At 43.2% G+C, this 15,823-nt stretch overlaps 1 protein-coding gene across 1 annotated transcript in view; it reads right to left on the reverse strand.

Annotated features, from left to right (window-relative positions):
• Positions 1 to 15,823, reverse strand: part of LOC123870676 (atrial natriuretic peptide-converting enzyme) — a 92,526-nt gene that overhangs the window by 23,734 nt on the left and 52,969 nt on the right. The window contains exons 7-11 of the mRNA XM_045914046.1: positions 12,747 to 12,941; positions 6,166 to 6,298; positions 1,014 to 1,166; positions 640 to 858; positions 206 to 347 (exon numbers count right to left, since the gene is read on the reverse strand). Coding sequence (XP_045770002.1) covers positions 206 to 347; positions 640 to 858; positions 1,014 to 1,166; positions 6,166 to 6,298; positions 12,747 to 12,941 — 842 coding nt within the window. The remainder of the gene's footprint in view (positions 1 to 205; positions 348 to 639; positions 859 to 1,013; positions 1,167 to 6,165; positions 6,299 to 12,746; positions 12,942 to 15,823) is intronic.

A 15,823-nucleotide genomic window follows, 5' to 3' on the forward strand; every position in this document is an offset into this window, starting at 1 on the left:
TAAGTACCTGCTGGCACGATGATGTCTGCGTGGATTTAGGTTTTCCCAAAAACCAGCGGATAGACAGATAGACACACTTTCGCATTTATAATATTAGTTTTAATCTACAGGTAAACTAGCTGCGACTTAGGCTACAAGCAACATCATTTTCTATCAGATCAAACAGCACAGTCTCTACAGTACAGAAGAAACATTGCAAACTCACGAGTATCCAAGCATGGAGCAGAGCTTGATAGCGGTGGAGTCATCTAGCGTGCTGATGCAGGCGGGGAACCAGGACTGGTTGCCGGCTCTGTACACCTGCAACTCCCCGCGACCCACGTCACCGTTGGCTTCACTCAACCGTACTGTGAACAAATTGAACTAGTTCAGTTAAGTTTTAATGAACTTGTGCCAAAAATATTAACACCGAATTAAGTTGGTGGCGATCATAATGGATTCAAGGAGATTGTAGGGATACAGGGAATCCCAGGAACTGCATAGCCCAAAATAAGAAAGAAGAAGAAACCAAAATTAATTGTCTGGCAACAGGCTGAGTGTACAGGAGCTCCCCCCCCCCCCACCCCTCTTTGCCTCTATTCTTTCTTTCTTCTTTAGTCTTTATTTCCGAAGAAGTAAAGAAGTACAAGATTGACTCACAGCAGTTCCTCTCGTCCTGTCCCCAAGGGCAGTCGATCTTGCCGTCACAGAGGTGCGCTTGCGAGATGCAGCGCTGGTTCCCGCAGTGGACGTCCCCGCTCCTCTTGCAGACCCTGCAGTTGAGCTCGTCGGAGCGGTCGGCGCAGTCCACGTGCCCGTCGCAGCGCCAGTCGTGGGGGATGCATCTGTTCATATCGCATTGGAAGCCAGTCGGACAAACTGTGGGGAGAAGTACAGACAATCAGTCAATTAATCAATCAATCAATCGTGCTTGCATCCACTGCTGGGCATAGGCCTCGCTAAGAGCGCCTTATAACTATACTTATAACTTTACTATCTATTTGCATTTCTACATTAGAAAATCCAAGTGGTACCTGGTTTAGCAGCTCTGAACCGTGCCTCTTTCACCTCTCGGTTGCCGAGGCACACGTCCGTGTCGGTGGACTCGGGGAAGATGTCACACTGCAGGTAGTCTGGCATGGCCAGACCAAACACCTCCAGGAAGAAGCCGCAGCGACGCATTGTCTCTGTTTGGAAGACATTTTATGTGAGAAATAAGGAACAGATACAAAAGGACCGTCATTTATGTCGGGGTTCTACAACCTGTTTTTAGATAGGCCAGCCCTTGCCTAGCACGTTCACTGCGTAAAAAATAACAGTGACTTTCAGCTGGTGCGGTGGCAGTCCAAAAAAGCCCCCACTTGACTTTCTTAATGTGCGTGGCAGGCCCTTTCGACCCGACAGCTCTGAGAGGTATTAAAGCTCTATTATCTTCGCCAACCCATAAAGTATATATATTTTTTTAATAGTTTTGAAATCGTGATGAATCATTTGACTTTACATTGACCTGGTGCCTGGATTCTCTAAACAGAAAATGAGAAATTAGCAATCGAAAATGTCAGGTCGATAAGGCCTGATCCCGCACCCAACTGTAATTTTTATAGTGATGGGATAGTGAAAGAAAATAAAATATCGAGTCATTAATTATATTTAATCTTATAAGCACTAAGCCAAACGTAGTAGATAATAAAAACAAAACAAAAATCTTTTTATATTACGTATTTAACGGGTTCTTACCACGATATTATTCGTAACCAAGTTATCATGGTGCTTGTAACAGGACCAAAACCATGAATATCGCTGTGAAAACCCGCTAAATAATTATATTATATTAATAAACAGTTACCTAATTGTAAAAATAATTGCAAAGTAACAAAACAAGTACAATAGTTATTTGTTCAACAAGATAGCAAAATTCATTTTTGCTTCGAGTGCCTAGTTTGAACCCCGAGCGGGCGAAGGATTCTATAATAGAATCACGAGCGTAGCAAGTGATTCTAAGTTAGAATCCTGAGTGTAGCGAGGGGTCCAAAGGCACAAGAAACAAAAAAATTTGCTATCGTGTGATACATATAACTTTTCACCTCAATAGCGAAAAAATACAAGATGTAAGGAAAATAATTATTTATTGAAACACTTGTAGTGATTCAAAAAAATCGAATCACGGAATTGTATTAAACAATTACGAACGACATCTACCGGTCGCGTAATACATTACTAGGACAAAGAATTTCTGACATTGACAGACTTCAACGTCAACACTGATTAACATTCAGTGCCATCTGTCGGAGAATAGTTTACATAGACTAATCAAACAATGACAGTTTTTCTAGAACATTCTTTAAAATAAAACTACTCATACAAATTAGCGACCTCTAACGACAGATAGCTTTCCATTTAAAAATAACTGTCAAGACTATTTAATTAATCATATACGCTAGCGACATCTGTCGATCAATAGTCTTTCATTCTGGAAACTTCCCCGACAAACTAATAACATTTCCTGTAGCCAGAACACTCGAGAATACACCTTATTTCCGCTAAATTTAATATAAATAAGCAATCCTCCTAGTTCAGGGACATTCCTGATTTCTATTACCTGCAATCACGACGCAGGAGTGAAGTGAAAGTAATAAATAAGTGTAGTGAATTCTGTGTAACCCTGGATTAAGGTTGGTAACTGTGATGTTATTAAATTATAAGTTTAGGCTAATTGTTTTGTACTCGTTTAACCTAACCCTTGCGATAGGATATTTACTAACAGAATCTGTAAACTCGTTCCATCACTTTTATATTATACGACCTGCACTTGGCTCAGACGACCCAAGGCTCATCTAAAGTTATGGAACGAGAGTTTGAGCAAATCATTTAAGATTGCCTCTCTCGATTCCAGGGTTCCTTCTACCAGGAAGCTCTAACAGTTACACTGAAGCTCTGCTATTAACCTGACTGCTACCCCACCGGCGAAGTGTCTACCAACTTCGTACCGTCTACCCAAGCCACGCTGCACACTGCTGTCGAGTAGCCTACGCACAAGCACTGAGCCGCCGCACCGCAGCGCCGCCCGAGCATCGTCGATTGTCCGACGCGTCTGCGAGACCTCTGCGAGCCCGTGTCTGCCCCCGGCGTCTGACCAAGGCCAGTTGTCTTCCTTCGGACAGTCAGCGTATCTTCATGCGTATGCGATTCTCAATTAACTACCCTGTGATTGTAGCGCGTTACCTACGGCCGCTCCCGACTGAGTTATCTATTATGTTTATTTAGTTCCACAATAAGACACAACCTATTTGTAAGATTGTTTGACTATAATTATAAGTATCAATCCGTCTTCGCGTTTTACTAAATTCCTACCTGTCGCACGAAGCGCGACACACTAAGAAATTTTTACATTCTTGTAAGTATATTACGTGTTTATATGATAAAACCAGTTTCTGAGTACCGTGTATTCACACCTTTAGCAAATTTCCAATCGTTAAATAATTCACAGGCTTTCAAGTATTTTTCACGTGACTTTTCCGGAAGAAAGTTTAATTCAGCGTTAGACACTGATTCCTTTAATAACTGATGGTGTTAAATTATCACTAGAATCACTCATATTATTATTATTTCTGAAATCAGGGTAATCATTTTTTTTTCTTTTGGGGAAAATTTCTTCATCACTTTCACTTTCGTCGTCGATAGTATTTTGATGTTTATAATTTGCTCGGATAATTTTATTTTCCAAAATTGTTTTGCTGGTGGATGGCTTCTTGGTTTGTTCTTGTTTTTGGAATATTTTTCTGTAAGTATATAATTTTAGGCTCTTTATAATCGTCTATATCGTTATCACTATTGCTGATTTCTAGCGATATTTTTTTTCACTATGCGCCATTTTAATAATCTGAACTTGCACAACACTAGTAGCGGCTCAACGCGTACGCATCTGCACAGTGCGGCAACAGGTCGCTACCGGTCACCCACCGAAACAGGCCCGCCCCCGCACTGAGGTAACTTTTTTAAAGTCCTGTGCGGCGGAGGTCGAAAAAGACCTGCCGCGTAAGTAAACTGCCTATATTACTACATTTCTTGTCACAATTCGAAAACTATATTTGTCTCTGTCGTGCTCGTAAAAATGCCCATAAAACGTGTCCCGCACAGGCGAGAAAGACCTGTTTTTTCCGTCCGCACAGTGATTTGGCACAGCACCAGGCCGATTGTGGGTGATTCGCAGTGAACGTGCTAGACAGGCGAACAGGCCTTGGGAACTATCAGTAGTGGCCTGCCGTCGCCAGTCCGATCCATTGCGAGCCGGTAAGCTTGAAACCGCGGCGCAAGCAGCTCATCGTGGCATGTACGGGCGCGTAGTTACTCGTTCACAGGCCACGCCAGGCCTACACACGCCATGGGAATCGACTACGGGAGTACATGGGAATCATGGGACGCCTACACACGGGCTACAACAGATTCCGACAAATAACTTCTTACTTAGACTGACTTATAAATAGACAGGGTCTCACCAGTCACCAACTGTGATGTGTCAAATAGGCTCGCACTGAGATATGAACAGTGAGCACAAGAACAACGCAGCTACTGAGTCGAAGATCTCCAGCAAATGATATTCACCTTGGCACAGACTCTTGCAGGGCCGCACCATGTGCCCCAGAGGCCCGCACTTGGGCACGAACAGCGAGCACAGGAACAGCGCGGTCAGCTCGTAGCAGCGCACGTCCAGCACTGCGTCGTAGATCTCCAGCAAATGATATTCACCTTGGCACAGACTCTTGCAGGGCCGCACCATGTGCCCCAGAGGCCCGCACTTGGGCACGAACAGCGAGCACAGGAACAGCGCGGTCAGCTCGTAGCAGCGCACGTCCACCACTGCGTCGTAGATCTCCAGCAAATGATATTCACCTTGGCACAGACTCTTGCAGGGCCGCACCATGTGCCCCAGAGGCCCGCACTTGGGCACGAACAGCGAGCACAGGAACAGCGCGGTCAGCTCTTAGCAGCGCACGTCCACCACTGCGTCGTAGATCTCCAGCAAATGATATTCACCTTGGCACAGACTCTTGCAGGGCCGCACCATGTGCCCCAGAGGCCCGCACTTGGGCACGAACAGCGAGCACAGGAACAGCGCGGTCAGCTCGTAGCAGCGCACGTCCACCACTGCGTCGTAGATCTCCAGCAAATGATATTCACCTTGGCACAGACTCTTGCAGGGCCGCACCATGTGCCCCAGAGGCCCGCACTTGGGCACGAACAGCGAGCACAGGAACAGCGCGGTCAGCTCGTAGCAGCGCACGTCCACCACTGCATCGTAGATCTCCAGCAAATGATATTCACCTTGGCACAGACTCTTGCAGGGCCGCACCATGTGCCCCAGAGGCCCGCACTTGGGCACGAACAGCGAGCACAGGAACAGCGCGGTCAGCTCGTAGCAGCGCACGTCCACCACTGCGTCGTAGATCTCCAGCAAATGATATTCACCTTGGCACAGACTCTTGCAGGGCCGCACCATGTGCCCCAGAGGCCCGCACTTGGGCACGAACAGCGAGCACAGGAACAGCGCGGTCAGCTCGTAGCAGCGCACGTCCACCACTGCGTCGTAGATCTCCAGCAAATGATATTCACCTTGGCACAGACTCTTGCAGGGCCGCACCATGTGCCCCAGAGGCCCGCACTTGGGCACGAACAGCGAGCACAGGAACAGCGCGGTCAGCTCGTAGCAGCGCACGTCCACCACTGCGTCGTAGATCTCCAGCAAATGATATTCACCTTGGCACAGACTCTTGCAGGGCCGCACCATGTGCCCCAGAGGCCCGCACTTGGGCACGAACAGCGAGCACAGGAACAGCGCGGTCAGCTCGTAGCAGCGGACGTCCACCACTGCGTCGTAGATCTCCAGCAAATGATATTCACCTTGGCACAGACTCTTGCAGGGCCGCACCATGTGCCCCAGAGGCCCGCACTTGGGCACGAACAGCGAGCACAGGAACAGCGCGGTCAGCTCGTAGCAGCGGACGTCCACCACTGCGTCGTAGATCTCCAGCAAATGATATTCACCTTGGCACAGACTCTTGCAGGGCCGCACCATGTGCCCCAGAGGCCCGCACTTGGGCACGAACAGCGAGCACAGGAACAGCGCGGTCAGCTCGTAGCAGCGCACGTCCACCACTGCGTCGTAGATCTCCAGCAAATGATATTCACCTTGGCACAGACTCTTGCAGGGCCGCACCATGTGCCCCAGAGGCCCGCACTTGGGCACGAACAGCGAGCACAGGAACAGCGCGGTCAGCTCGTAGCAGCGCACGTCCACCACTGCGTCGTAGATCTCCAGGTCCTGACCAACAGAACTACCATCTTTACCGCAAAAATAACAATAAGTATAGAAATGATAAAGGTATGTAAGTTTATCTTAGGGGGCAGTATGTTAAACAAAGTTGAATTATGAATCATACCAGAAAAGTTACCCAGTAAAGTTGAAATTGTTTCAAACTATTTAATATTACCATGTACCGTTACTCAAAATAGTGGCAAAACACAAAACTCGTGAAACATCCCCGGAAAAGGTCTATACTTAAAATTTGAAACTTCATAACATCCGTTTCAAACCATGTACGAGTATGATGTGTCGATACAATGACAGGCGATCAATAAAGGTGACCCAAAATACCTTGCAGTTTAACCTGAAATTCATAAATCGTGACCTCACCGTGGCAGGTGTAATCACTATCCATATTATTAATGCGAAGAATGTCATTTTGTTTGTTAGTTTGTATCTTTGCCGTTCAAACACGTCGCAATGAAGAAACTGATCGATGTGGTTTTTTGCATGGGTAATGGTTTTAAGTCGTTAGCTTACCAACATACATATGTATATCGTCAGTATATAGTTGGTATCTTTCAGGGATAATATCTGGAACGAGAAAATTCGCAGAAGGACGAAAGCGACCGACATTGCTCAAAGGATTAGCAAGCTGAAATGAAAATGGGCAGGTCATGTCTGCCATAGAACCGACGACGGCCGATGGGGCTGATAGGCGCAATGTAGGACGATCAAAGACCTGGAGAGTGACATACACTACTTTTTATTGCGAAAAATCAAAGAGTTTCAATGGAGTTTTTAACCTAAATGCATCGCGGACTCAGTCGCGGGCACCAGCTAGTTTGATGACATCAGGTACTAATTTTAATCAAAATTATTTACGGAAACCCCATCGATGAGAGGTCGAAAAGCCAAGGATTAAGCTTTAAATAAATTTAATAGAATGAAAACGCGCCAAGCAACTTTTTCAACATGGATACAACTCTAGTTGAGTTGAATGAAGTAAAAAGAATACTTAAAATTTGCAAAACTATGCACAAAGGATTTCAGAGCAAATTTTAAAAAGAAACAGTTTAATTTTTAAACTTTTCAACTAAAAAACTTTGTGTTTTTAGATGAAAAGTTAAAAAGTTAAATTGCCGTAGTAATTGTGATAAACTGCAGAGATCAGGAGTTTATCCGTCCGTCCTGTCGGTTGACAGTTCTATTAGGATAATCCCAGTAGTAGATTGTAAAATGCCAAGTCTGAACTATTTCCTGAAATCATCCCAAAATGGTCAGTTGAATTTGAATACTCACGTAGTCACTTGTTAGACTGTCTGAAAAGAGGAGTGTAATGTTTTTAGGCTTCATGTAATATGTATGTGTGTAATATGTATGTGAGTTTCTTTATTCTACCTGTTCTTCTAAATGATTGAAGCTTGAACGGATTTGGGTATAATATATGGGGTACCGTTAGAATCTTTACATCATCCTAAATAACACTGGTTATAAATTTTTCAAAACAAATTGATTGTAGCGGATTGCGCCATTTTTCAACTGTGATTTTTTTTTACTTTTTAATGCTTTTCAGTTCATTTTTGGCGAGGCAGTCGTGTTTTAATAACTATGCTACACAACTTTAAAACTCTTATTATTTCTTTTTAAAATGACTGACACACAGACACACGACCAGACGAACAGACAGACAGAAGGAATGGAAAAAACTATAAGAGTTCCTTATTAGTACGGGACACTATAAATCATAAATCCACGTGGACAGTGGAAAATATCTAATAATAGCCACCCGTGCGAATGCAATAAAATAACACAAAAAGCTTTTAGACACTAAACAAATAATATGAAGAGAGAAGTATAATTTGCCTTGTGAACTCAACTCTCCATAACTTCATAAACATGTTTCACTTTAAACATTCGGAAAATGTTGGGAAATCGTACTCTTAGGGCGCGTTTATTTAATACAAACTTTTTCACGGTATAGCTACTTAGCGGTCGCCGATGGGCGTGTCTACGGTCCGCGCTGTAAAAGCTAAATAAGCTCTATTTATTTAGCAACTTCATTTTTTTAAATATATTTTTTTAATTAAATTTTTAATATATGTATAATTATGTTATCGAGAACAAAATAATCGTAGAACCACATGTTTAACACTGCGTCGCACATTCTGGTGGGTTCCCAACAAGTCACACCAAAACGAGTAACAGTGTGACTTGTTGGGGAATTTTTCGAAAATGTTCTCCCAACGAGTCACACCCACAGCTACAGTATGATTCGTTTACTATCACCCATCATTACAACGAAGAAACTTTACACGTATATTTTAGCTAATATACTTAATAATATACTACAATTTACAATAAAATAAATAATAATATCAAAAGCAAAAGCAAATAACACATTAACATTCTTCACATCACTGTGTAGGAAAATAATAACTTCACCATATGAAAACGATTTAAAATTAGCAATCATACGTACGTTTTACGGTACGCGCGTTTTTGGCTGGAAAAAACTCGTTTCACATAAACGCGCCCTTAGGTTTTTTGAAGCGTTTAATATGTAACACGTGTAGTGTTATTTACTAAGCGATCCGTTTAGCGTGTGTGCACTTTATAAAACGTGCTTTTAACGTACAATGTTAGCAGCCTGCCGGTAGGGGAAACATTGTTGAGAGAGAATTTTGTCACCAACGGCAAGAGTGCAGTAGAGTAAGGAAACTTTAGGTATTGATCTTGAATCGACATCTATCAAAAAAATTAGGGTAAAGGCAGAGTGAACTAGGGAACTCTTTGCTTGACCACAATCACACCTGATGGAAAATGATGATGTGGCCTAAGATGGGACGCGTTTACCTAGGAGATGCCTAATCACTCTTGTTTTAAAGATTATTTGATCCTAAATCGACGATATGTCAAATATTAGGCTATGGTGACGTAAAATCAAAGAAAAATAGAGCTACTTTAGGGCTACCCACGTCAAATGTACTAGAATTCGACGCCTACCCACTGGCAGGCATCAAATTCTAGACATAGGCATAGAGATAGTATAAGTGCTAGGCTTGGATGAATTAATCACTAGGACTGACATGAAATCAAAGATACGTACAGTACATTTGTGGACTGCTGGTGTGGTTTATTGAGAGTGGAGACATGTGTAAGTGTATCCAGGTAGGGCACACATAATGACATATGGAACGGAACAAATTAAAAGTCACATAGCGCAATATGGAGCAAGCTATGCTGGGTATCACTCTCAGGGGTAAAATTTGGAACGAGGTAATTCCCAGATGAACGGAAGCGATCGACATAACTTAATGAATTAGCAAGCTGAAAAGCAATGGGCAGGTCATCACTTACCACCAGGTGAGATTACAGTCGAGGACTAACTTTCATCTGAATTAATATAAAATATCTGTCGTAGAATCGACAGCCGCTGGAGCAAACTGAAGTGGTAACTGTTAAGTAACTTCCAACTTTGTCCGCTACTATCTCCACTTACCACCAGGTGAAACCACAGTCCATGGCTAACTTGTAATGGAATAAATAAAAGCGAAGGTTTAGGTGAGTTTAGAGTTTCGAGCAACAATCCTAATATTCAATACTTTTGCAATTATTATGGAAATGAGACGGGCTCGAATTCTTAGACAGGTTTTACAAATAGCTTGATTTGTTTGCGAGGGGGCGACCTTGCAGCGTCTTATTCGGCACGGTAGATATTACTTACTTCGCAGTGAAGGCAATTTGTTTTGCTACAGTGACTGGGTACCTATTACTTGGAATAGTTGGAATGTAAGGAAATGGTCGGCTTTGCAGTCAGCAGGCCACAAGGTAGAGTAATTGCAAAAATTTTAATGCTTATGTATTGCTTTACAAAGTGTATTTATTACCTACATTTTGTTTTTAAAAATAAAAGAAAAATTACTGAGTCTTGCCGGTGGTAAACTTTGTGGTATTATTAGCGAGGTCCCGGGTTCGATACCCAATAGGGGTGTGGAATTTTATAATTTCTAAATCTCTGGTCTGGTCTGATGGGAGGTTTCGGCCGTGGCTAGTTACACCCTACCGGCAAAGCCGTGCCGCCAAGCGATTTAGCGTTCCGGTACGACGCCGTGTAGAAACCAAAGGGGTGTGTATGGGTTTATTAAAAACTGCCGTGCCCCTTGCAGGTTAGCCCGCTTCCATGTTAGACTGCATCATATCACTTACCACCAGGTGAGATTGCAGTCAAGGGCCAACGTATCTGAATAAAAAAAGCCTATTTCCAGCGGTGTACACATACAGGCTGCTAAATTGAATTGGAAGCAAAAAAATGTAGAGAAGAAAATATTCTCTACTGTTTCTACAACACTATGCAACCATAGAATTTTCCCAAGGTCGTATAACATTAACCCATAATACCTACCTACTATCTATCGTTACATCGGACAGACAATACGACGGGCCTAATGGGGCATAAGACAACATTTCGGTGATTTCAACATCGCCCGCGACATGGCGGCCGGTAATTACGCTCGGCTGAATCAATCACTGTCACTTTGTCGGCGCATTGTCGGCGTGCTGTCGGCGTGTGCCCGACACAAAGGCCGCGTCTTGCCTGTCGCGGCAACAAAGGGTTGTATATTGGCATCCGACGTAAGGAAATTAATTCCTGTAATGAACACGCGGGGATGAATTGCGTTGCAGATAGTGAGGTAACTTAGGAGGATGTATACTGCGCGACAGGTTGAGATGGCAACCGGGGTGGGGACGCCCCGCCTTATACCCAGATTGCCATCTCAACCTGTCTACCTACTATAGTTAATATTCTATCCAGATAGCAATTTAACTGATTTGTCAACATTTGTGTTTTTTTTTATTGTGATACAAGTTAGCCCTTGACTGCGATCTCACCTGATGGTAAGTGATGATGTAGTCTAAGATGGAAGTGGGCAAACTTGGAAGGAGTAAAGGGGTTTCATTAAACCCGTAAGTACCCCTGATAGATTTCTACGCGGTATCGCACCGGAACGTTAAATCGCTTGGCGGTACGACTTTGCTGGTAGGGTGGTCACTCGCCTCCCATCAGACCAGACCAGAGAAAAATTTGAAACTAAATTTCCAAATTGCCCCCGCTGAAAATCGAACCCGGGACTCCCACTCATAAGACCACAACGCTCATCACTGCACTGTACCAGGAAGGTCGTCGCTTATTTAGTTTTTACCCTAAAGAACGCATAATATTATCTCTAACTTTTCAGAGTATGTGCGTTTTAAGCAATTAAATATCATTAGCTCTAACCGTGAAGGAAAACATCGTGCCCAAACCTGTATATCTGAGAGTTCATACTAAAACCATCATAATCCAAACTTCATAGTCAATCATCGTTCCTCCCTGTGTTGGGAACAATACGCAGCAAAACTTTCAGCTTTTATAAAATAACGAAGGTCTGGTACGCGCTGCCTCTCTCTATTATCACGCCTGGCCAGTTTCAGATTCCGAATCAGTGTCAGTTAGCAAAATTTAATGGACAGATAATTAATTGACGGCCAGATCGGTGACTTGAAGGGCTTCTCAATTAGTGTGTATCGCGGCTTGGTGGACGGGGCGCCTAATCCCTCTGCGCCGCGGCGGGGCACGGACCCCTAGCTTCGTGTTGCGCACTTGCTTGTCTACTGGAAGTATCTACAGGTTTCTTCCATTCCGAGCAAGATGAGTCGACACATCTCTATTATGTTTAGCTTTCTATTTTTCTATACATATAAGAAGTATACCTATGCAGAAGTTTAAGTCCTAAATAGTTTAGAAAGAAGTGGTTTTCGATTACCTCCCTGGCGCATGTTGAGTGCTGTGGTCTTATAAGTGGAAGATCCCGGGTTCGATTCCAAGCAGGGGCAATTTGGGAATTTATATTTTCTAAATTGTCTGAGTTCTGGTCTGGTGGGAGACTTCGGTCGTGACTAGTTACCATTCCACCGACAAAGCCGTGCCGCCAAGCGATTTAGCGGTACGATACCGTTAGAAACCGATCAGGGGTATACTACCATACGTCTTCTAAGTTAGCCCGCTTACTTACCCTCATCACTTCCCATCAGGTGAGATCGTTGACAATGGCTAACTTGTATCAGAAAAAGTTTCTTAGTAGTTACGCATCTCTGTGTCCGAATTAGTTGGGGAAGACGGTGAAGTTGCAGGAGCCACGGTGTTGGTGGCAGAACTTGACGATGACGGACGCATACATGCCCGGTATCATAAAAGACGAGCAATTTAAGAAATTTGTCATATCGAAGTCTTAAATATAGAAAATACATACCATCTTGGGAAACGATAGCCTCTACAAATTATAAGAAAAATAGAACAGAGTCCCAAAAAAAGTGAAGTCCCTCAAGCTACTCGACACTGGCAAAGTGCATTGTGCTGGTCTGGCACTACAAAAAGCCGCCAAACAAGAAAAGAAAAAAAAAGATATAGTGGGTTGTTTCTCACCAGTTGTGCGTCCCTCTGTCCGAAGTGGCCGATGTAGTTGGGGAAGACGGTGAAGTTGTAGGAGACGCGGTGCTGGTGGCAGAACTTGACGATGACGGGCAGGCACACGCCGGGCGCAGGGTTACGCGCGCCGGGCGGCTCGGTCGGCGCCGGCCACGTCACTATGGACGACCGGTTCACCACTTGCGATACGTACTGGACAGGACAAAAACATACTTAAGCGGTGGTCCACATCTGGGTGCAATAGCATAGCATAGTGACACAGGGTTGGAAGACCCGCAATAGGACCCAACAAATTGCTGAAAGGCCGGCAACGCATTGGCGGTTCCTCTTGTACTGCAAATGTTCATGGGCGGTGATAATCACTTAACATCAGGTGACCCATCTGCTCATTTGCTCGCTATTTCTTTTTAAAAAAAGTTGAAGATATGATATTAAACGAGTCGCAGCGAGTCGTTGGTTTCTAGCAGCGAGGCGCAAGTCTGTGACATGTGGAAGTCCTTACAAGAGACCCAAGTCCAGCTGTGGACGCCTATCAGTTAATAATGACGATGATGACGATTACATAAAAACCTACCCAAAATATACCTATTAATATAATTCTTCGTACTAAGTAGAAACAACAAGGTAAATTCAATATTAATACGCGTCGACTAATCGGTCCATTAGTGAGGAGTTCCATAAAAGGAGTCCACAATAGGCGCCATTAGCGACTAACTAAACAATTAAGCCTTTTCCCACACGTGCCGGCGAATAACGAATATGAAATGGACAGGAATAAAATTCATTATCATCTACCCATCGCCAGCTCACTACTGCCCCCAACGTCCCAAAAAGAAAGCCGACGAGACGCGACAAATTAACTATAACTAGCCTATCCCCCCTTTGTGATCATAATTATATGTAACAAGTGTAAATTAAAATTTATTTAACACCCCCGACAAGTGAAGGTTACAGTAACTAGAAAAGAGCTGATAACTTTCAAACGGCTGAACAGATTTTCTTAACCACCTTACAAACAAAACAAACTAGATTAGAATCGGTTCATTAGTTTAGGAGCTACGATGCCACAGGCAGATACACACGTCAAACTTATAACACCCCTCTTTTTGGGTCGGGGGTTAAAAAGTGACTTCCGCGTCCCAATAACTAACGTAAGCGCGACTAAAATAGACACAACCTCCAAGGCCCGGCCAGTAGGTAGTGTGGCAAGTAGGCGCTCGGGAAAATTAACTTTTTCACGTCACTACATTCCCCTACGAGATTACCTCCGAAATGCCTGGACCGGTGATTAAAGTGCGGGCCTTTGTTCGATAAACTATTATATAGTACGCGACAGGTCGAGATGGCAATCAGGGTGGGGACGCACACCCACACAGCCCCCGTGCTAGCAAAGTGCGGGTTAGCGTGGGTGACGTGCGGATGTACAGCGCGTCCCCCTGCCTCACACCCCGTTTGCCATCTCGACCTGTCGTGTACTATACTTAGGTTACCAAAAAACTCATATTTTACGTCGGTGAGCATATATTCAAAAAAAAATAATTGTACCTACCTGCCTATATTCTGTTGTGGTTTGTATGTGTTTTTTCTGTACTAATTTTGTGGTATACCATAAAAATATATTCTTTAATTCATTCATATTCATTTTGAGAGTGAGTGGTAACTAGTCCCCATATCTAAAGATCCAAGTCATTCAAATAGCAGCCCTATAACTAGGTATATACTATCACATACAACAATCAATTTCTAACTGGCCAGCAAATAAAAGGTTTATGTTCGTCACACCCTGCGATCGTTAAGTAAAACTACCTAAGGGGTCTCGCAAACTTGGGGATTTGATTATTACTATCCGATTTTATTTTTTTTAAAACGACTAAGCACTCAATTTGTTCATTGATTGTCCAAGCAACACTTACTTAGGGTTTGAACCGTACTACCGAACTTCGATTAAAAAAAAATTTTAGTTTGACAGGGGGACTCGTAAGATTTTTTTAACCCCCATCCCAAAAAGAGGGATGTTATGACTTTGACATGTGTATCTGTGTATCTGTCTGTGGCATCGTAGCTCCTAAACTAATGAACCGAATTTAATTTAGTTTTTTATTTGAAAGGTGGCTTGATCGAGAGTCTTCTTAGCTATAATCCAAGAAAATAGGTTTAGCCGTTTGAAAGTTATTAGGTCTTTTCTAGTTTTCTTATAGAGGTTTTTGTGTCGGGGGTTTTTTAAATTTTAAATGTGACAAATTGTACTTTTAATATGAAAGCTTATATACCCAGGACTGAGAATACAACAACGCTCCTTCCCAACAAACAAACCGCAGCGAGACTCGCAAGCGTGTCTAATTTCCAGTCGAAACGTTTGAGAGCTTAACAAAACATCTGAAATTACCGCGCGTCGCTCGCTTTGTAAAAGTTGTCGCGACAACAACGACAACACAACAATGAGTGAAACACCGCAATTATCAAGTACTCACTTTGTTTTAAGCCAAATGAATTTGTACATCTTTTCAGAAAAAAATTAAAAATTAATATTATTTTCATAAAGCTCGCGAATTCATTCTAAACCAATGATATTATACCATAGACATGTTACGTTCACTTTAACTAGCTCTGATGCCCGCGACTTCGTCCGCGTGTGAGAACTCTTTTATTTTCCGAGATAAAATGTAGCTAAGTCACTCCTAGATCCAATCCAGCACAAAATCACTTCGATCCATTAAGTTGTAATATGGTTGAAGTACAAACCAACAAATAACCGCACTTTCACATCACACTAATATTATAAAGGCGAAAGTTTGTGTATATGTGTGTGTGTATGTTTGTTACTCATTCACACAAAAACTACTTAACAGGTTTGGCTGAAATTTGAAATGGAGATAGATAATATCCTGGATTAGCACATAGGCTACGTTTTACCCGGAAAATCAAATAGTTCCTACGGGATTTCGAAAAACCTATATCCACGCGGGCGAAGTTGCGGGCATCGGCTAGGTTATAATATTGGTAGTGATGTCGTATAAAATTCGTGTTCAGTAAGACAGAAAATAAAAAACGCATGCGATTAGAAGAAATACCGC

The sequence above is a fragment of the Maniola jurtina genome, chromosome 2, assembly GCF_905333055.1.
Source record: "Maniola jurtina chromosome 2, ilManJurt1.1, whole genome shotgun sequence".
NCBI classification, from domain to species: Eukaryota; Metazoa; Arthropoda; class Insecta; order Lepidoptera; family Nymphalidae; genus Maniola; species Maniola jurtina.